Genomic DNA, 21,852 nt, shown 5'->3' on the forward strand with positions numbered 1-21,852 from the left:
GCCTTATAATTAATCACATTTAGCAGATTCGAGCTGGGCAACAATATACTTAACCACTCAGATTTGAAGAACCAGTTTATAGTTTTTGTGAAGTTTAGGCTTACAATCAGTGTTTGGTGCTTGTACATCAGTGTCATTCATTTATCATTTCCTCTGATTTTAGGGATTACTCATAGTTACGGTTAGGTTTAGGTGTAGGGATATGGTCAAGACTAATTATTTGGGTTAAAATATTGTTCCAGGGTCAACAAAATATGTTGAACACATCTGACTCAGGTAGGTTCCTAGGTCAACATATGCGGTTAGGTGACAGCGCCACCTACAGGACAATTTGTACAGCTGTAAAATATGGCGATGTCCAAAATGCCCAACAGTTTGAAAACTCCTGGCTCAGACTCAGACAAAGTCAAAAACCTAACAAATTTTTCTTTATTATTTTCAAGAACATTAGGCTAAGTGGTATGGCCAAGAACATGCCTTAAGGGACTCTTTATAGCTCTATGATTCCAAAAAAATATATAAATATTGCTCTGCTTTACAATGTGGATCGCATTAACGTACTTGGCCACAATATTGCTGCTTGCAGCTATATTCTCGGCTTCATTTTTTTTTAACCTAATAACATTGCAAGACTACAAAACTACAAGGCAATCATCCGGGGGTGCATTTCCGTAGTAAAATGGCCAAATCTCCATCAGTGGAACCATGTTGGTATAAGACGGTTGTAAATGACATTTCACACACAAGTGGAGGAGTAATAACCTTTGCTAATCAATCGATTAGAGATTGCTATTATTGTCAGACCGGTGTCAATTACTTTGCCAGATTAATGTCAATTGCACAAGTAGAAAGCTGTTCATTTTTTAATTGCGTTAACATGCAGTATGTAATTGCCGTACATGGTTCATTCAGTCTGCAGCTTTCTCAGCTGGTCTTAGAAACGTGGCATCAGAGGACTACTTCACTGTTTTTGAACCTTGTCGTGTTGTTTTATTTGATGTTACAGATTTACTCACTCTTCAAACATGGCGCTGATTGTTTACACATTAATATATATATATATATATATATTTAAAAGAAATGAAAGCGATTGGAACATACTGCATGTTAGCTTGCTTATTGTGCCCAAGAGCATGATCAATGCAAGTCCACATCACGCTAATAAGAAACTACTTCAAACCACAGTTCGGGAGCTGCAGTTCCAACCACACAACTTTGCAAATGAATGTTCGTTGGAAATATGGATTCAAAAAACAGAATCGTTGAACTACGTTAGCAATGACAAACTGAAACCATAGTTGGTTAATAATGCTTTTGGGATAATGGAGAAACTCTAATAACAAATTACCGGAAAAGGCGAATCTATCAAAAAATATATCAGATTTAAAGCTGTTTGTTTTTTTTAATGTTGTGTATACTGATGGTTCATCCATACATCAACCAAATGCTTGAGACCTCCTCAAATCATGCTCCAATGACTTACAGTGCTTGTAACAACATCTTTATCCAGATTGAACACCAAGTGCACTTCTTTTGGAGCCTAAAACATTATCATTACAAGCAGCAAATGATTGCCACACTATTATTGAAGCCCTCTGAACACCAACCATTATAGGAGAAGTCACCATTCAGGTAACAATGTTCCAATTCTTAAATAGTTTTCAACAGAGTTAAAAAATTTGCAGTCTGATACAGAAGGCTAAGAGACCTGAACAATATGAAAGTGCTAGTCATTAATTTACAGAGATCAGGCATCACATAGTGCTATGACAAGTATCCAATATGCTACATTTGAATACACGTTGACACCTTACAAATGCCTCCGGTTGTTTGACCAGGCAACTTAAAAATCAAGTGCCTTGGTTAGTTATGTACAATATGAGATTTGTTTTTGTTTTTTTGATGAAGAAAAACGTTGACACACTACTGCCAGAGGTATAATCTTGAAAAGGCCCTTTGGCCCATACAGTGACAATTTTGACTGTCTCAATTTCAATTAATTAGCCCCTGTAGTATGTGTGTGGGAGCTGCCATTTTGGCATCCCTCTTATTTTTGGATTTCATAAGACAACATTGTTCAGAGGTTTTTTTTTTTTTTTTTTTTTTTTCCCCACTTGCTTAGCGTTCAAGTTATTGGTTTGTTTTCCCAGGCATTGGTTGCCTTCCCACATCTTCTGGTGCTGTTCAAATTTGATAGTCAGATTGAAGAGTGAGAGAGAAGAACCAGTTCTGGAACCACTACTTCAGGGAGCAACACAAGTGTTTTCATTTCACTACATTCAGTCACAGTTAGAAAGGGGAAGGGAAAGAGAGGACTCAATTCATCCCAGGGGCGCTGCCACCAAAGTTGAAATTGGATGGCACAACCGGATCTGCAAACTTGTATCCTCCATGCTTCTCAATCATCTTTGATTCTAAAAATCAATAGGAAAGAAAACCAGAAGTGGGATAAAAAATCAGCAGGCTGAACAATTGGGTAACATTTTGGCAGCATATTAAAGCAACACTTACATTAATCTGGATAAATTTGAAAATGCATCTTTGTTTTTTTCTTAGTGTTGGTCTTTTGACCACTCCGAAATGCATTTTTTGAATAGCAAAAACAATTGTCCAAATAATAAAAAAAAAAATTTAAAACCAGTTTTTGCATTGTAGTGTAGATGGAGAAAACAGGTATCCAAAAAAACAGAACTACGCTAAACTTCATTTAGGCGTGATGCATTTTTATGCATATTGTACAACGGCATTGTTGCATCCATCCATGTTATTAATGTTGCTTGAAATCAATGTTATTTTGTACAACCTTCATCTTATACTCCGGCAAAGATGACAATATTTACTCGCAACTGCTGACTAGAGTTGGGCCAAATTGGCATCGGACTATGTCCATAGTGAAACACTGCGATGGACGATGACATCCCCAGGAGGGTTGGGGTGTGCCTGAAGCGTAAATCCATATTCAGAAAGCCACGGAAAACAGATAACGCTTTCCAAGAAGCCACTAAAGGGACATGGTTAGCCGCTTGCTAGCGGTAGCTTGTTACATTACAGTAAATAAAATTTCCACTTGCCACATAAAGAGAGTAAGGAGAGATGACAGAGGACGATGGCGAATGACTTGCAGATCCTGGGCACCACTGACCAACATCTAAGTAAGTACTGGCACTTCGTAGTATACACAGAGTAAGTTATGTGTGATCGCCAATCTTGAAAGTTAAAGTAAAAAGCGAACGCGCATTCAAAAGCGATTTATATTAATATATATTAATAACCCTTTTAGGCCCAACCCTACTGCTGTCCCTAGACGGTGTACTGAATGCTGATTTTAAGTGTGACCTAGACGCATGGAAAGTGATGTCAGTGTGGACTAGTAACTTTTGGAAAATGGTAGTGTGGACTAAGAGTTTGAATCAAAAACACCTTCAAATACATCTAGATTCATGTGTACATATCCTAAGTGTTTCCAGCTTTTCACAGACTAGCATAAAGTACGTTTTGGGTCCAATGTCTGCCAGAAATATACTAAATTAAATATTGGTAGTACGTCAAGGGGGAAAAGTAAGTGCTGCGCAATCAATTACTCAACCAGCTTTTCCTTTTTTTTCTTTTCCTCACCATGTGCTGCTTGTCGCTGATCTGCGAGTGTTGCAATATCCTGAAGTTGCTTTCTTTGTTCCTCATCGAGACACTGTGTGAGCGCCTGGTACCATGCTGGGTCACGGGCCTGGACATCTAGAGGAAAGAGAGCAGTCTCTCAGTAAAACACTCTTTTGAAGTCGCTCATTTAATTCGTACTATAGGTGAAAGCCATACTCTGTATTATGGCTTTGAAGATCTGGTATTCATCAACAAGGTTGTCCTCGTCGTCAACTAAGGTCGTGTAACTCTCAAGAGCGGTCTCCTCTGCATCATCTTCCTCCCAGTCTTCATCATCACCGTCCTCTCCTGCTTGTTTAGCTAGCATTTCAAGGTAATCCTGGCCTTCATCATCTATGTCGTCTTCATCACTGCCTAACTCGGCTGCATGGATACACAATGAGTCACATGTCAAAATTACAGTTCATTACTTTGAAACAACAGCAGGAAATAAAGCAATTTAATCAAATATACCAATTCACTCAATTCGACATTCCATTTACAATGTAATAAATTAACTGGAAGAAATACAAGCTTGACTCTTTATTTGATCCAACTCCAAATTGGATTTAATTTCATATTTGATGCATTTCAAAATTAACCGATTTTCCAGTCTATTACTATATAGCTGCTTTCAAACAAAATGTATTGTATAAAGAGATATTAAAGTAAAAAAAATAAATAAAAAAAAACTACTAATTGATTTGTTACTTTTTAGTATCATTTGTTTTACATAGTGTAAAAAATGCTATGCAGTATCCATACTGCAATGTATAACTCAATGACTAAATATTAATGTAACCAATATCTAAAACTACTCATTCATTTTATTCAAAGACTGAAATACTGCTGCTACATAGATAACAGACTGAAGATCTGGTAAAGCTCATTTACCATTCTCCTCTTCCTCCTCGCCATCCTCTCCATCCTCATCCTCGTCATTTTCATGTTCAGCCCTGCAGGCATAGGCCCTCTTCAGGCCGTTGAACAGAAGAATGGCTGCAGGGAGGAGCTGACCTGCGACCTGATTGACAGCCTGTGGCCTCTGATCAAGATCCATTAGAGCGCACAGTCCTAACACGCACATCTTTCGATCGTGGAGCCTGCAAACAATACAAATCGCATGTTACAATGACCAGAACTTTTGCCCTGAGAAATGTTTGAGCTCTTTAGATGTCAGTGTACCCGAGGAAGCAGTCGATGTCTTTGAGCCATTGGGAGATGAAGTGGTTGGTGATGGGCTCAGTGTTGTTGGGGAAGCGCAGATTCTCCAGTGTGTTGAGGAGCAGAGGAGGGCTGTAATAGAGTGCAGCGATGGCCACCTGCAGACACATGGTCCTCAACTCGCTGGTCTTCACTTCACGCGTCAAACGCTCCAAAGCGGTCGTTAGAAACAAGGGCACCACCTACAGGAACAGGCACCAAGATGAACCTTTTCATTACATTTCCATTATAGCAAATATGTTTTCATAATGGAGTGGTTCAATCCCAGAATTTAGCATTTTAACACTTCCAGTTCTGTTGTCAAAGTCAATGGGCCTCATTCATGAAACATTCGTAAATATTAGTGCTGTGTTCGATTCGACGATGTATCGTCATAGAGATGTGATGATACGAGTATTAGAGCTGTCAAATAAAGAAAAAAGAAATCGAATTTCGAATATTCGTCGAATTAAAAAAATAAAAAAAATAAAAAAAATCCACATTTTTATTTTTAGGTCTGTCACGTTTAAAAAAAAACATGTCTCAAGACTTTATGGCGGTTTTCCCCCATTCCACTGTATCTCATGTTTTTAAATGAAGAAAGTAGCCTACTTTTGTGTTTGGTTTTTTGGTCCTTTGTATTAAACTATACATACATGGTGCGGTTTTTTTTTCTAATTGAGCAACTTTATTAATTCTATATGGTTTATAAACATTATTTTAAACATTATGTACTTTTTTCAAAGATAGTCGTGTTTTTTTTTTTTATTACGCTTTGAAGAAACGTGCATAATATTTTGCTCCTAACTGAAATTATGCCTTTTAAATTCGAATATAATTCATATTTTGATCATATTTAAGTAGAAATTTTGAATCAATTTTATTCGGTTTTTCAGTCATTTTGACAGCCCTAACGAGGATCGATACAGATATATTGTGGCACGTGCGCTGCAGTGGATACAAGAACACAGTTTAAAACGGAGTAGAAAAGTGCAAGGTTTCTAAAATATAATGAATAGAGCATAATACATAGGCTACAACAAGGTTTAATCTGGCCGCAGAGGAACACAACCGGGGTTGCCTGATATAAAGGGACATAATCTCTGAAATAGAGCTTCCCACTTGCACAACTAAGAAATATCTACTAAGTGTCTTATTTGTTTTTGTCAACCTGGCCACCATGTGCGCTCTCTCCACTGTGGATAAACGCACCGGCTTTCTGAAAACACCAGTCAGCTTGCAGTTTAGTGATCTCCACTTCAATATTCTATTCTCAGAAAAGTGTAATTTATCAAGTGTTCATTTATGAGAGAGAGTGAATTTATGTGTATGAATGAATTACCACCACTTCGCCGTGTTTCTCTATTAACAGTGAAGCTGTGGATTTAATTGCTTTAGAAACGATGATGTTACCAGCTCCTTGTTGAGAAATATAATGTAGCTCTTCAGAGATTAAGCTATTTTATTGATAACATTTTTAAAAAAAAATTTTTAAACGTAGAGTGTTGATTTGTACCATGATAACCTACCAGCAATGTTAAAATAATTTTAATATATTAGAATGAGTACATTACAATAAAAATTTATTAGAATGAGTACATTATTATTTATGGGCTTAAAAACGATGCAAACAATCAGAATATTGTACCTGGTGGAGAGTGCACAATTTAAACATGAAACATATGCAATTACCTATACTGTACTGTGTACAGTTATGGAGCCCGTTCATAATGCAGAGGTCAACTGCCTAATCTGCCAAAAGTTAGCTACAGCCCTATAGCATGCAGTGTTTCATAAACAGCTGTTTTACTAAATTCTTCTGAGGTGAAATTCAGTGCAGTCCCGTATCGTGATATGTATCGTATCGTGGCCTCTGTATAGGGATACGTATCTTATTGCGACTTTGCTGGTGATACACAGCACTAGTAAATATAGGAGCAAATTCTGAGCAATTTGCGCTTAAAACAGACATTCCCGAAAACTCCCCTCCATATTCATAAAAGCTTCATAAACTTCCGATTTGATAGTTAAACATGCGTATGTTAATGCATTCGTAAATAGGGCGCTAGTGCATGCTCATTCACAATTAGCATAATCCCCGCCTATGAATTACAGCTACGCAAATTGTGTGTCCAGGAATGCAGTGGAATATTCTGGTCTACTTTCTCAGGTTTGGCTCCAGTATATTGCATAAATACAAAAAAGACTAATAGGCCATATGCCTATCAATAAATACTCAATAACGTGTGTCCATCGTTTTTAGCCAGCTGAAAAAATGTCAGGCGCTCTTCTGAAAACGGCAAGCTGGTGGCGCTTGACAACGCTTTGGTGGCACAGCATTTTTCCAGCTGAGAGGCTTTGGTTGCTATGATTAGGAATATCCACGGCAGTAACGCATTACTGGGATCTCATTTTGAAGAATATTACTGAATATAAAAATGCAGTAACCAGCAATATAAACTTCTCGATTGTTGTTCAGTTGCTGTACAAGTAAGATGATTGGTCGGTGTAGTATTTGTCCTGCCCCTCCTCCATTAATTGGACAGCTGGGTAAAAAAGTGAGTGACAAGCGCTGCGTTTTACCCAAAGTTGAACAGTTGAGGAAAAAAAAAGAAAAAGAAAAAAGAAAAAAAAAAGAAGCAAACTTTTAATTTTTGATGCACTGCCATTATAATATAATTTAGGTGTCATCAGTTTGTCAAAAAGAACACAGAACGTTTTCTGCACCATTTACACGAGGTAGGGAGCAGGTGTACATTTCTTTCGTACCAACTAACATTTTGAAAATACAAACATTTTCATGAATTCGAAAGTTAACCTCAGAACGGCTTTACGAATGATTTACACAAATTCATTCTGCTCGTGTTTCATGAATGAGGCCCACTGGGTTTTTGGTTATATGTCTGAAATAAGGTCTGTGGTGCACATTGTAACATGGACAATGTTCAGGAAACACACCTGGTCAATACCACGACCTTTGCACTGTAGAATGATGACCTCCAACAGCTTGGCCGCATGGCATTCTGGGTCCTCCCCTGGGTCTCCTGACAAAATCTGATTGAGCACACAGTCTTACTAACACAGTCATATCACCAGTTTCTTCAAGTTAAAGGAAGTTAGAAACTTTATGGTAGCACTTTGTTTTTACAGTCCTGTTCTAAATGTATGTACTATATACATACTAGAGTAAAAAAGTACTAACCCTGAAGCAAACCCTAAACCTAACCTTAACCCATATTAAGTAGTGACCTTATATTTCTCAGTACTTTCTTTATACATACATTGTTTTTTAAAAAGTGCAATGGATTTCACTTTTGGTTTGCATTGAAGTAGCTGTACCTTTTTGCACATACTGTAGATTATTTCAAGGTATTTGGTGTCAGACAGGAGTGTGTCTGTGTCAACTGTGATGTAGTTATGGAGAAGTGGCATCATATCTGAAATAAAAAGGGTACATGAGGAATTATTTTAATATCTATAGTGAAAGTAAACAATTATAACACTTTTTCAAATTTGTACAATCATCTGACATTCTGTTTACAATTCAAAAAGGAAGTTAATCAAGTGAACATGCAAAGTAAATGCCAGACACTGCACTACCTGTGAAATAGTCAAATCCGTCTTGTTGGAAGACCTCATAGACCAGAGGGAGCAGCTGCCACATCTGAGGGGATACCTGCTGACATGTCAGACTGTGGGCCAGAGACAGGATCTCCTCGTAGAACTCTGGGAAAATTAACCCAAAACAATCAATACACAACCAAAAGGTCACACAAAACAGGTTTTTCCATTAGTGTGTGAAACTCACCCAGGACGTGCTGCTGGAGGACTGTGCCGATCACCTGCAGACAGATGCCCTCTAACTGCTGGGTAATCTGAAATCAATCAATCAGCAGTGTTAATGCACAGTGGCATCTCTCCATACAACGTCAGAATCACAAATATTACCACTAATGTTTGGCGACCGCAAAGTAAGCAAATACTGAAGAGAATGTTTAACGTGCTATCTGAAAGTGTGCTTGTCCTATGTCTCTCCAAACTCCACCTTGTTTGATATCTTCTATAAATAAATGACATTCATACATTTTTAAACAAGCATTCAGTTCAAATTCATTGCAAAGGGATTAGCATGAAATTGCATACAGTGCAAAGAAAGCGTGTATGTATATCGATTTCCACAAGGCTATTTAAAAATGCTCCCCAGCCAGTGAGGCACTTTGTCAGAAGTTGGCGTACATGTTTTTTTTTTTTTTCTCCACGTTTGTGGGTGGCTGGAACTAATTCAGCAGGGTGCTACAGGCTAGAGCAGTGGTTCTCAACCCGTGGCCTGTTTGGTAAAATTGAGCATCAGATTGGACATTTTTGTTATCAAGGGAGAAAAACAAAATGTGGAAAATGCCAGCGAAGGAACACTTACAAACAAGAGTAGTCGCAGCAGTGAAGGTAGGAGAGTGCTGTACTTTCGGCATCAACTTTCGGTTTGCTCCGCCACTCACTTGAAGCTGTTCTAGAGCCCTGCACGGGCCTCAAATATAGGCCCTAGTCCGGCCCTGGCCCGTGACGTTCATGCCCTAGCCCGGCCCTTGTCCGACACCTTATCAGAAATACTGTCCCGAGCCAGTCCTTTTTTTTTTTTTTTTCCCCTTCTCCCAAAACAGCTTATACTATTGTTTCAGCTATATTAAAATAGTTCAGTTTTGTATGTAATGGCAAAGTGATACATTTCGTTTCTTTTTTTATTAAGTTAATTTAGAAAAACCTTTGGAGAATTTTTTGGTCATTAAATAAGTTTTTGTTTTTTAAAGTAACGACCAAGTGGCCAGCGGCAGACAGTGAGCTGATCATAGTCTATGTTTGATCAATTTAGCCTTCTCAAATCATCTTGCTTAAAATAAAATCTATAGATATAAAACAGTTCAAGCATATAACAATGTTTTAACGTTAAACCTAGATAAATGTGCGCTATATCCAATAGTTTGTGCGGAGAGTGGAAGCTAAAGCGCGCTTTGCAGGACATAGAGGCACCAGTGCGATCACTTGCTATTTTTTCCAGTGGATACGCCGTCATTTTTACTCATAAAAGTAAGAGTAATACATCATTCGTAAGTGTATAGGGTCTACTTTTATTTGTGTGCACTCACAATAAACAAAATGTTGTGCTTTTATAAAATGAAAACAAACACGATGCGCTTTCTGCCGTCTCGGTCTTGAACAGGAGCGCTTACAAAAATGAACCGAAACTCAGTGAATACACACCTCACAGACACGATAAATATATCTATAGAAAGCTTTAAATTACTACTTAACGAAATAAAACAAATCAAAAACAAAAACCCTTTCATTATAATCATAATTCGTAAAGATGCACTTCTCTCTAAAGGTGCGTCTAATGAGGATATGGCGAGTCAGGATCGGCAACTTCATCCTTGTGACACAGACTCTAAAACACTAGTTTATTAGTAAATAACTCAAATATCTCCTTACGATTTCCCCCTGACACATTCATGGTAATTACTTTTGCCGGTGCTTTGCGGCAAGCTTTAGCCTATTGCGTGCATTTGAATGCAGAACTCAGATGGCATACATGCTGCTGCAGCTGGACACTAAACACCGTCGAGCCGCAACAGCACGGTCTCATGTGGTTTCCACCAGCGTGGCAAAAAAAAAAGTTTTCTTCATCACTAATTGATGGATGTCTAAAATATAAAAATAAGGAGAAGCCTAAAACAAGCCCGATGCCCGGCCCGCGTCTGAACTATGACGTGAAAATTGTCCCAAAGCCCGTCCCTAGGGGCGTAAAAAAGTCGGGGCCCATTGGGCCCTGGCTGAAATGCAGGGCTCTAGTTCAGGCAAAAGGAAACACCCATATACAGCAATCATTCTTAATTGCAGAAATGTGGCAAAACATCTCTGGAGACAACCTCAGATTATTAAATTCGAAAGTGCTTTCCATATTTGGATCAACATAGGCTACATTTGTGAACGGACATTTTCTGCAATCCCGCACGTCAAGTCACACTTCCGTGCAAGTCTTACAGACTGCAACTTGCAATCGCAACTTCATTGTGCGGTTACTCCTTTCGAGCCGAATTTCACAAAATTGGTCAGCTCCCGACAGTATCGGGTGTTTTATTAATGGGGAGTATAATTATTTATTTCAATGAATGTAATCGATTAGATATCATAATATTTAGGCTATAATAAATCTGATTGGTTTGTATTGGTGACATATGTAAATGATATATGTGCGGCCCGTGAGACTTGCGCTTGGACCATAGTGCGGCCCAGTGGTAAAAAAAAAAGGTTGAGAACCACTGGGTTAGAGACATGAAGAACTTCTGCAGTCCATGTTTCTATTTTCTCACCTCTTTATGGTCCTCCACTACACTCAGCAGTGTGTCAATGGTGTTAAGGATGCCCATGGCGGTCACTGCTTTATCGTCACCTCCTTCCTCATCAGGCCCTGTCTGGATCACCTGGTTGAAGGTCATGGCCTGGGAGAGAGGAATCAAACAGGAATGTTTACTTCTGAGATGATTCACCAAAGCTCTTTGTGCAAATTATTGCAACCTTATAAAGCCTACAGCATAATATTTTATATATTTCTAAGGCCTCTAAATAATATCGAAACATTGCTGGAAAACCTGTTGTATACAGTCTACTACTTGCCATGTTGTCTGATTGATAGTTTATACCTTTTTAGCAAGTAAATGGTCTTTTGGTATAATTCTAAAAACGTCCACCTTTGCTGTGAATTCTTTACTGATTTTCATAAACTAAACATAAGATTACATTTTAGTGCTGGGTGGTATGACCAAAAATGTATATCATTATTTTTGCAAAATTATACCGGTTTCACGGAATATGACGGCATTTTTTTTTTTATGCATGACTGGGCGTTAACCACATTTTCTACTGATTGAGAGAGGAAATACTGCAGTCGATTGACTCAGAAATGCCCTATTTTACTGTCATGATGAGTGAATACTGTAGAAAGATTCTACACAAAATGGTGATTAAATACGACCCATTAATACATGCTAACCAGGAGTCACTCTCACTTTACTCCTTAAATCCTGATTTATAATTGCAACATCGTCTGATAAAATCAACATGAATCTACACTTAAGAGCGGCAGTGCGGTTTTGGCTACATTCTTTTTTTAATCACATGCAGCGCACTGCCTGAGACTAAGTAACAAACTAAGTACATATTAACAGACGAACTATGCTCATATTTATAATTCCAAACAGTCAGTAAGCGACCGGTGCTTGGAAACTTTTAGGACTGTTATTTCATGTGTCAGGATTTATAGGGTGAAATGAATATTTAAATGGCTATTACCAAATGCTGGGTCATCTCTACAGCGATTGGTGTGACCTCCTCACTGTACTCGCAGATCATCTTCTGGATGACGTTGGTAAGATCGTCATTCTCGGTCTCACGCACAATTTGGAGGAGGGCCTGCATCACGGGCCGGATATGGGGGGTGATGTAATCTTTGGCTGACAGGAAAACCAAACAAAGCCATCTCAAATTCAGCTAATGCAAGAGGAAGGCATTAAACAGAAAAGAGAGAAATTAGTGAAATCTTACCTTTCTCCTGATTGCTGATGAGGACCTGGAGGGCGATGGCAGCCTCCACTTTAACAGGCATCTCGTTGTCGTTGATCAGACACAGGCGGGTGAGCTCGAGGGCTGTCTGCAAGTTCTGGTCAATCTTGAACTTGACCTCGCAGAAGTAATGAAGAACCCAGCAGGCCTAGAGGCAGAATTACAATGAACTAAGACAAGTCGACACTCGCAGCACTCAAGTCGTTGCTTTTATCTAGTGGTCGAATTATTCTTTAATAAGAGTGCAATAAGCACATCTCTCACCCTGGCTCTCATGTAACCCAGCTCACTGCGGAACAGAGGGAAGACATGATTCTGCAACATGAACTCCATCTGGTCTTTGTAGATCTTCCTCTGATTGAAGGGGGAAAAAAACAATACAACTAATCAGGATGTTCAATCCTAGAATAACCAATGCTGCTTTTTAAGTGTTACCTAAACATTCAAGTGATTTTAGACCATCTAAGCACAAGAACATGCAGAAGAACTCGATTTGCAAACACCAAACACTTGAAAGGACAAATACACACAAAACCTTGGCGAGCATCTTCAAACATTTATGTCTTAAGTGAATAGAAACAACTAAGAAAAAAACTGGATGTGCATCATTACACTGGAATGTGAATTTGGTTTTAAAGTGACAGCAGCCCAATGTCTGCTGCCACCTGCACCAATTACTCAATTTCTGCACCTGAATAATACTGTTAGAACTAAACTGTTAGAAAAATGTAAAGAATTATTTTAATTGTGACCCTGTCTTAAGTCGCTTGGGTATATTTTTAGCAATAGCCAAAGAAACATTGTATGGGTCAAAATTATCGATTTTTTACGATATTAAGTAAGGATCATGTTCCATGAAGATATATTGTAAATTTCCTACCGTAAGTATATCAAAACTTAATTTTTGATTAGTAATATGCATTGCTAAGAACTTCATTTGGACAACTTTAAAGGAGAGTATTTCGATTTTTTTGCACCCACAGATTCCAGATATTCAATAGTTGTATCTCGGCCAAATACCATCCTATCCTAACAAACCAGACATCAATGGAAAGCTTATTTATTCAGAAAATTGACCCTTGTGACTGGTTTTGTTGTCCAGGGTCACATTTATATCTTGTTTTTTTACTGTACTTTTGTGCTACTGCTTGTAAATTATTTTATGTTTTTTTTTTTGGTCAATTTTATTACCGACTATTCACTTCTCTTCAATATTAGTTGGGCAAGTAACTTTTATAAAAATTTAAATTATAAGTGTTGATGTCATAAGCTCATTTCTTAGAATACAAGGCAAAACAGCCAAACATTTTCTATTATATTATAATTGTTATTAATTGCATTATTATATCTTAATAAAATCACCTTGAGAAGAATCTCAGCCAGCGAGCCGATCATATGAAGAGCGCCGTCTTTTTTCCTGGGGTCACAGGCCGGGTCTGTTAGTATCTGATAACAGAAGCCCATGGACTTCTGCAGCACCTGTTAAACAACAAAGGCGGTTAACGAAAGATTCAAAATATCAAGACCTCATGATTCATGTCATGTGTAGGTTTTGTAGGAGACTATGGAGGCTGGCCAGTGGTAGATGGTCGTTTAGACGTCACTGGACCAGTACTATGATCTCCAGTGGATCTGTGGCTGTGAGTGTGGCGTGAGAACCATCTCACAGCCTGTAAGACACAGACCGGAGACGGCACTAAACGCAGATGGACACTACGCACACCGTCCACTCACAGCCAATCGATGGGCACTTTCAAAACACAGGCTGAAACTCAAATTCCCAGTGCTTACACACCTGAGAAAGCTCTAAACAGAGCATGTGCACGAATTCACAAGATCCAATTTAAAGGTGGGACAGTCGAGCGTAATAACCCTAAATAGTGTGGAATCAAGTAATTTCTACCAATTAGGCTATAACTAGGGCTGCAACCACTAATCGAAGAAACCAGACCAAGAATTTTACTCGATTAATCACGTCTGTGAGTGAAAACATCCGTCATCACTTTGCAGTAGTGCATTATAGACAAATATAGCTGAGGATACAGAGTGAATGGCTGCAGAAAAAGAATCAAGTTATTCAAAACATGAGAATGCCTCATATTATGCTTTTCAAAAAAAGCTTTAGAATATAGTGCAGCATGGCTTGTCAAGCGCTCTGGCAGATTTGTCTGCCATTAAATGAATTTGGAAATTGGTTTTCTCCTGTGCATAACTTGCATTCAGTAAATGTTAGAAAACCCAGTCAAGTATTTACATTTTGCATAAAAGTTTGTCCTGAGCGGAAGCAAGTCTCTGTTACACGGGCTTCATGTGCATACAGAAGAACTACATTAAAAAGGCATTGCATGTATATACAGAAAATGAAATATGGCTTTTTTTAAAAGTTTAATTGAGTAAATCACATTAATAGCTTATCAAAATAATTGTTAGTTGCAGCCCTAATAAAAACTATAATTCTTATAATAAATAAGAGACAGCTCATTGAGATGACGGAGAAGCTCTTTCCACCTAGCATCAGAAGCATCCAACAGTTCTGTGGAAGGAGCCGCAAGGTGCTGATTGGATACATGAGGGTTGGCAGTAAGAGATGCACAAAACTCAGCCAAACACAGTCACATCATGCCAGATGGCGCCTCCAAACACCCACCTCCTTCCTTTTGTTGCATGCAGTGAAGAGAAGCGTCTGAGCTGCAGTGGTGGGGGAGATGAAGTCTTCAAAAACATCTAAGAGGAAGCAGAGAGATTATGAGCAGATCTATCTGGCTTTGGTCTTCTGCTCAAAGAAACTTTTGGTAGTTCAGACAAATAAGGTGATGCTCTAACCAAATTTCATGCGGATGTACTCGTAAGGGTCTTCCTGCCAGAGCTCTTCATCGCTGTCTGTGTAGCACATGAGGGGGAACACCACGTCCTGAATGATTCCCTGAAACCAGACACATTCAAGTTGTATACCAAGAACTTGGATTACGTGTGTGACAACATGAGGCGGTGCTTTTGCAGTAATTTTACACTGGTTACAGAGGTTTTCAGTTAAGAATGGACTTGCAGTCAAATCAAATCAAATGCACAGCCACTTATGGCTTATTACCGGCAAAACACTCAGGTACTTCAGTAGCCCCAACAAAGGTTAGGAGAAATTAAAAAATGAAGTGACTGATTTGAACAAATAATGCACCTTTTAATTTGGCTACCTACAACTTGTGACTTTGACATAATTGACCGATTTATTTTACTGGGACATCTGATTTAGACATCACATTAGATAAAAAGCTTGTAAGTTTTTTTTCCCCATTTGCTGTCATATCATAAATAGTACACACTCAAGTACTATAGAAACATATTAGCTGAGCTCCCACACATTTTGTTAGATAATTATGGGCCATTATTCGAAGCATAAACCATAAGATGTGTCCTCCCTGTCATGGATATACATATATGTTAAGGTTAAATACGTTTTCATTGCAAAATTAAGACGCAAATTATATTTTCTGAAAGATATGATGTCCCTTTCCAAAACAGGGTTATTAAAAAAATTATATAATAATAATAAATAACAATTACATCTTCAATCATATTGATACAATTTTGTCCCTAATACTTCATTAATTTCCTTATGAAAACAAACACGTATAACAACATCTACATACTTGGATGTGTGGCTTTAGGTTCTTCCAGGTAACAGCGTGTGCAATTCCCTGGTTGATGTAATTCAGTGTCTGCTGCAAGACTCTGGGAGCCACGTATTGCTTTTCCCTATACTGATACAACACCTTCAACAGTACCTATCAGAAGCAAACAGTCAAAGGTCATCAGTTCTCTCAACACACGTCATGTCAACAACCCACTGAAATATCTACTGAAGTCTCCTGTTTACCTGCTGTGCAGCCACGGCATAACCCTTGAGGAAAAGCTCTGCAAACTCTGTGTACTCTTTGGTTGTGTTGCCAGGGCTGCCATACCTTGGGGCAAAAGCATGCATGAAAATCCAGTAACCGTTTGAAACACACAAGACCTTCAGCTGAGAATAACTACTCGAGCGTTTCTAACTGCTCAGCGTGGGTCGGGATTCAAACGGACCATGAGTCATCTGTGAAAGCTTTATCTTTAGCATTCCTGGGAGGAAGTGATGTTGTGTTAGTACTGCACCTTTCGAAGAGCCGGGCGAGGATGTGAAGCGCCCACTTCTTGCATTTCCACCAGGGCAGCTCAGGCCTCTCGTCTTCATCCACCTGAAGCGTCTCCTGCAAAGCCACACACACACACACAAGTACTTTAGAAGATCAGAGCGACAAAACTGAACACCGCATACTATTATAAAAAGTTTGTGAAATTGAAAAAACTTTCCAAAATGTAGTATGCCACACCTAGGTATTTCGTTCTCAGTATACATAATGCAGAAATAGTAGTATGTTTTTCTGAACATAGCCATCGATTCATGATCTTTAGGTGGAGTTTGTTGGATCTTGTAGGAGACTATGGAGGCTGGCCAGTGGTGGATGGTCGTTTAGACGTCACTGGGCCAGTACTATGATCTCCAGTGGATCTGTGGCTGTGAGTGTGGCGTGAGAACCGTCTCACAGCCTGTAAGACACAGACCGGAGACGGCACTAAACGCAGATGGACACTACGCACACCGTCCACTCACAGCCTATTGACAGACACTAAAAGATCATTAAAACCAACCCTGCCACTATACTAAACTCCCAAGCCCCATCACAACATGCATGATAAACAGAGCGCATCCTTACTGGAGGAACATCTCGGTCCACGACAGTCTTCAGAATCTCCATCCACTCGGTCAGATTCTGGCGATTGATCAGCTCCAGAGGGAGGTTGTACTGTAAAAACAGACCAATCAATTCATGAGACCCAAACCACAAAAGCGTCATTGTGGAAAAGCTGTGAGCTTCTTTAGTACAGGTATCAGAAGTGACAGTAATACCTGGAAGAGAGCGTAAAGGATCTTGAAGATCTGTTTCTGCACAAGGACAGAGTCGTTGGAGGGGTCCGGCAGCAGCTGTATGAATCGGTCCTTCAACATGGGCATAAAGATCTGCATAGCAGCGACCAATGGCTGGCGCTCCTCAGGCTTCTTATACCTTACAAAAAAACAACACACAGACTTATATCAAGACTCCACATTGGAGGTGTAGTATGGCTGTTCACACTGCCTGCTCAAATCCATTTTTGGTAAATCAGACTCAATTCGGTTTTGTTTTAGTATGTGTGAACCACCAAAAAAAAAAAAATAATAATAAAACGCACATTAAGCCTGATTTATACAAACTCAAATTAAATCTGATTTTTTTTTTTAGACTAAATAGTAATAGTGACATTTTTTTGTAATTTGGAATATTATGAATATTCAAATATAACTAGTGTCTATGCGTATACACAATACAAAATATTACAAAAATGAGTACACCTACCACACTTAAATCAGTAATGTGTACGTACAAGATCATATTCTAGCACATTACCGTGATTTTGCTCTGACAGAACAGCTACAATTTGCTTATTCAATGTATACATGTCAACATTCCGAATAAAAATAAAGATCTGCATAGCAGCGACCAATGGCTGGCGCTCCTCAGGCTTCTTATACCTTACAAAAAAACAACACAGACTTATATCAAGACTCCACATTGGAGGTGTAGTATGGCTGTTCACACTGCCTGCTCAAATCCATTTTTGGTAAATCAGACTCAATTCGGTTTTGTTTTAGTATGTGTGAACCACCAAAAAAATAATAATAATAATAATAAAACGCACATTAAGCCTGATTTATACAAACTCAAATTAAATGGTTTGAAATCAGATTTTTTTTTTTAGACTAAATAGTAATAGTGACATTTTTTTGTAATTTGGAATATTATGAATATTCAAATATAACTAGTGTCTATGCGTACACACAATACAAAATATTACAAAAATGAGTACACCTACCACAATTAAATCAGTAATGTGTATGTACAAGATCATATTCTAGCACATTACCGTGATTTTGCTCTGACAGAACAGCTACAATTTGCTTATTCAATGTATACATGTGTCAACATTCCGAATAAAACCGAAATAAAACAAAAACGATTTCATCTCAATGTGTAAAACAGTCCTCTTTGCTGTAACAGGTATGGGTGGGGCAAAATTTCCCGATTTCCATTTTCGACTGCTACTCAGTCATTTTAGAACAGTGTCACTTGGCATCATGTTGATGCTAGGCTTGCCGCGATAGACGGTGCTGACGGTGATACCGGTGTTAAGCCGCAACACCGGTTACGTCACTTGCCCACCGCGTCACCGACCCCCACCATCATGTTGATTTTTTATAGTAATACAAAATAAAAAATTAAAAACTGAACGCGGCTGCTCAATGTAGCGTGCCGAACGACAGTCGCATCACAGATCAGACTTCATTTATCCAGTGAGGAGAGGGAGTCGAGCTGACTGACAAGAAGAGTGGGGTGAGACCGACAAGACGATCACGGATGATTTAGTTTCAAAACGAAACGCAAAAGCGCCTGTTTGGCAATATTTTGGATTTTGAAAAGCCTGTTGACTTTTGCCGTTTATCTGATTTTGGAAGTTTTTTTAAACATTCGTTTCTTATTTAATTGGTTCCACATTGTTTGCTGATTTTTACTTGATTTAAACTTTGTGTCATTTATTTATTTTATTTGACATCAAGGTGTATGCCGTGCCTCCAAGCTTTCTTACTCGTTTTGCTAATAAACGTTCTACGTTTCTTATTTATTTGGTAATATATTATAAGATATGTTTACTTATTTCCAGTTTTGTATACCTATTTAAACTAAGTTATTTGTTACTTTATATTAGGCACAGCATGGTGTATTTTTTATTTGTTTTGTTAATAAAAGTTCTGTTTTATATATATGCTAAAGTGAGTTTGACGTTGTATTTTGTTGTTGCATTCAAGCAATTGATGCCGAATTGCCGCTAATTCGACAGTGAAAGTAAAATGCGCACTGCACTTTTAAGCTATTTAAAAGCAAAGGAAAGCGAGGAAAAGAGGGAAAATTCAAACGAACTAAAAACGAACAATTGCTTTACTCCGAATTGCCGCTATTTGAAAGTGAAAGTAAAATGCGCACGCCGCTTTTACAAGCTATTTAAAAGTGAAGGAATACAGAACATTTCCTCACCGTCACAACCCTAGTTGATGCCTACATCTTTACCATAGAAACCAATGGAAACTGAATACATTGTCTGAACTTATCCAATCTAAGCAACTGCAAAATATAAAATCAGGCACTCTGTGCCAAAGCCTGGTTTCGCAAACCCATTCAGAAATCATAATGGTGTTAACTGCAGTTGGGCATGTGAACACCAAACTGCCAAATAGTAGTCAGGTGATGGTTCATTTTAAATAGCTGATGACACTTAGCACAAATCCAGCCATTTCACAATAGTAAATTGAGTAAATTTAAGTCAGATGATGTCTCAAATGCAGCATAATGCAATAAATAAAAGCCCTGAGTGGAGTACGCAAAGATGATTCTTGCCTTTTGTAAAAGTTTTTCTTGTAAAACCACAGTGTTAACAGTTACAAGTTTTCTTTGTGTAGTAAATAGAGTCCTATGAAATCCACTGTAATATTTCACAAATTCACGTCTTTTCCATTGTATTTACTCTAGATTTCAATGGTTTACTTGAATACAAATCATCAAAAAGCATGTCTAATCAATTGAACATCATAAAATTAACCAATTACTAATTTACTAAAATTAACCAAATAATAGGACCCTATGAAATGCCCCCCCCCCAAATTCATTTTTTTAAGATTATTTAAAGGTGCAATAGGTGATTGTCTTCAGAAACTGTTTTTGTTATGCTGGTTGAAAGTCTCTTTACATCACGATAGCAATCATTAAGTTAAGTGGTCTAAATGTATTTATATATTCTGTGGAAGGCGTAGGACCAAGAAATGTTCGTCCAATCAAAACGCTCGGTCCGCTTTTCCATTGTATTTACTCTAGATTTCAATGGTTTACTTGAATACAAATCATCAAAAAGCATGTCTAATCAATTGAACATCATAAAATTAACCAATTACTAATTTACTAAAATTAACCAAATAATAGGACCCTATGAAATGCCCCCCCCCCAAATTCATTTTTTTAAGATTATTTAAAGGTGCAATAGGTGATTGTCTTCAGAAACTGTTTTTGTTATGCTGGTTGAAAGTCTCTTTACATCACGATAGCAATCATTAAGTTAAGTGGTCTAAATGTATTTATATATTCTGTGGAAGGCGTAGGACCAAGAAATGTTCGTCCAATCAAAACGCTCGGTCCGAGCATTTTAATTGGCTTTCCTACCTGCCTGTCAACGTATGTATTACCATACCTCTGCGCACCCTTTCCAAGATCTCCTATTGCACCTTTAACATACATTTATCATCCTAAACAATGGCAATTAAACAAACTTAATTTAATCTAATCAATCTTTAAAATGTAATCAAATAAAAGCAACAATTCCTTTAGAACCAAACGTAGCATTTTTGTCAAATAAATTGCTGCACAACACAGGTTCACTGTATGAATTTAAAAATATGGTTGCGGAAAAAAAAAATCTTCTAATTGGGTGATATTCCAAGTTCATTTTACTACACCGTAGCAATACATTTGTTGTAAAAGCTTAATTTATTTCGGCAGTTTGAAGTGAGGGCCTTTGAGTGTCTGTGTATATTTGACAACATTTTTATTTAAATGAAATTATGAAAGGCTAATGAAGGTATTTCTCAGAGTGGCTCTGGAGATGTTCACGTGAAGTCCTCATAAAACAAAATATCAGATGTCAATTTGATTAACTGTACAGCTCTACTCCTTGATTTTCATTCTGCTTTACAGTAAATTGTTAAAGACTGGATGTCAGGATTCGGTCTTTGTTTTCCACATTATGAAAATCATAGGGCTAAGCAAAAAAAAAAAAGGTGAAAAACAATCTTCAAATGATAATTAAAAGAAAAACAGCTCTCAGAAATAAACTGTACCCATCAAGATCTTTCAATTGTAAAGACTATTTGAAACGATTTGAAGAACGCACTGCGAGTGCACCTCCTATCTCAGTTATGAATAGTGTTTTTCTTGATAATTGTCATTTGTAAAATCACAAAAGGCAGTCTGGCTATAGAAAAAAAAAGACAGAATGAGATGAAAAATTGTCACGCAGCAGCACAGAGGCATTTCAAAAGCACACATCCACCCACTCCAGGGCTGTACAGATTGAATTATAATTTTGTGCCACAATTTCACTTTTGTGCCACAGTGTGTATTTGTATTTTCTACAGCAGGCCATCTAATAAGCATAAATATGAATATATATGAACGTAGAGTATAGTGTATATATATATATATATATATATATATATATATATAT

The 21,852-nt window shown here is 38.0% G+C and overlaps 1 protein-coding gene across 1 annotated transcript; it reads right to left on the reverse strand.

Annotated features, from left to right (window-relative positions):
* Positions 1–1,884: 1,884 nt before the first annotated feature.
* On the reverse strand, positions 1,885–17,596 carry LOC107584706 (importin-7). Its single transcript, XM_016271413.1, has 21 exons — positions 17,396–17,596; positions 17,202–17,291; positions 16,600–16,694; positions 16,328–16,412; positions 16,101–16,235; positions 15,277–15,376; positions 15,101–15,177; positions 13,816–13,932; positions 12,718–12,807; positions 12,436–12,601; positions 12,184–12,344; positions 11,205–11,333; positions 8,648–8,714; positions 8,440–8,565; positions 8,179–8,276; positions 7,798–7,893; positions 4,822–5,042; positions 4,531–4,739; positions 3,814–4,020; positions 3,616–3,732; positions 1,885–2,414 (listed from the first exon to the last, which is right to left on the reverse strand). The coding sequence occupies exons 1-21, from the start codon at positions 17,510–17,512 to the stop codon at positions 2,317–2,319; spliced, it is 2,601 nt and encodes an 866-aa protein (XP_016126899.1). The 5' UTR covers positions 17,513–17,596; the 3' UTR covers positions 1,885–2,316.
* Positions 17,597–21,852: the final 4,256 nt, after the last annotated feature.

The sequence above is a fragment of the Sinocyclocheilus grahami genome, unplaced genomic scaffold (genome assembly GCF_001515645.1).
Source record: "Sinocyclocheilus grahami isolate Dianchi unplaced genomic scaffold, SAMN03320097.WGS_v1.1 scaffold62.1, whole genome shotgun sequence".
NCBI classification, from domain to species: Eukaryota; Metazoa; Chordata; class Actinopteri; order Cypriniformes; family Cyprinidae; genus Sinocyclocheilus; species Sinocyclocheilus grahami.

Bases quoted from the DNA above. Each gene is read 5' to 3' on its own strand.
- LOC107584706 (XM_016271413.1), bottom strand. From the start codon at position 17,512: ATGCAGATCTTTATGCCCATGTTGAAGGACCGATTCATACAGCTGCTG. The intron at 12,602-12,717 runs GTGAGAGATGTG...TTCTGCCTCTAG, and splicing joins TGGGTTACATGAGAGCCAGG to GCCTGCTGGGTTCTTCATTA. The intron at 8,277-8,439 runs GTAGTGCAGTGT...TTTTTATTTCAG, and splicing joins CGGATTTGACTATTTCACAG to ATATGATGCCACTTCTCCAT.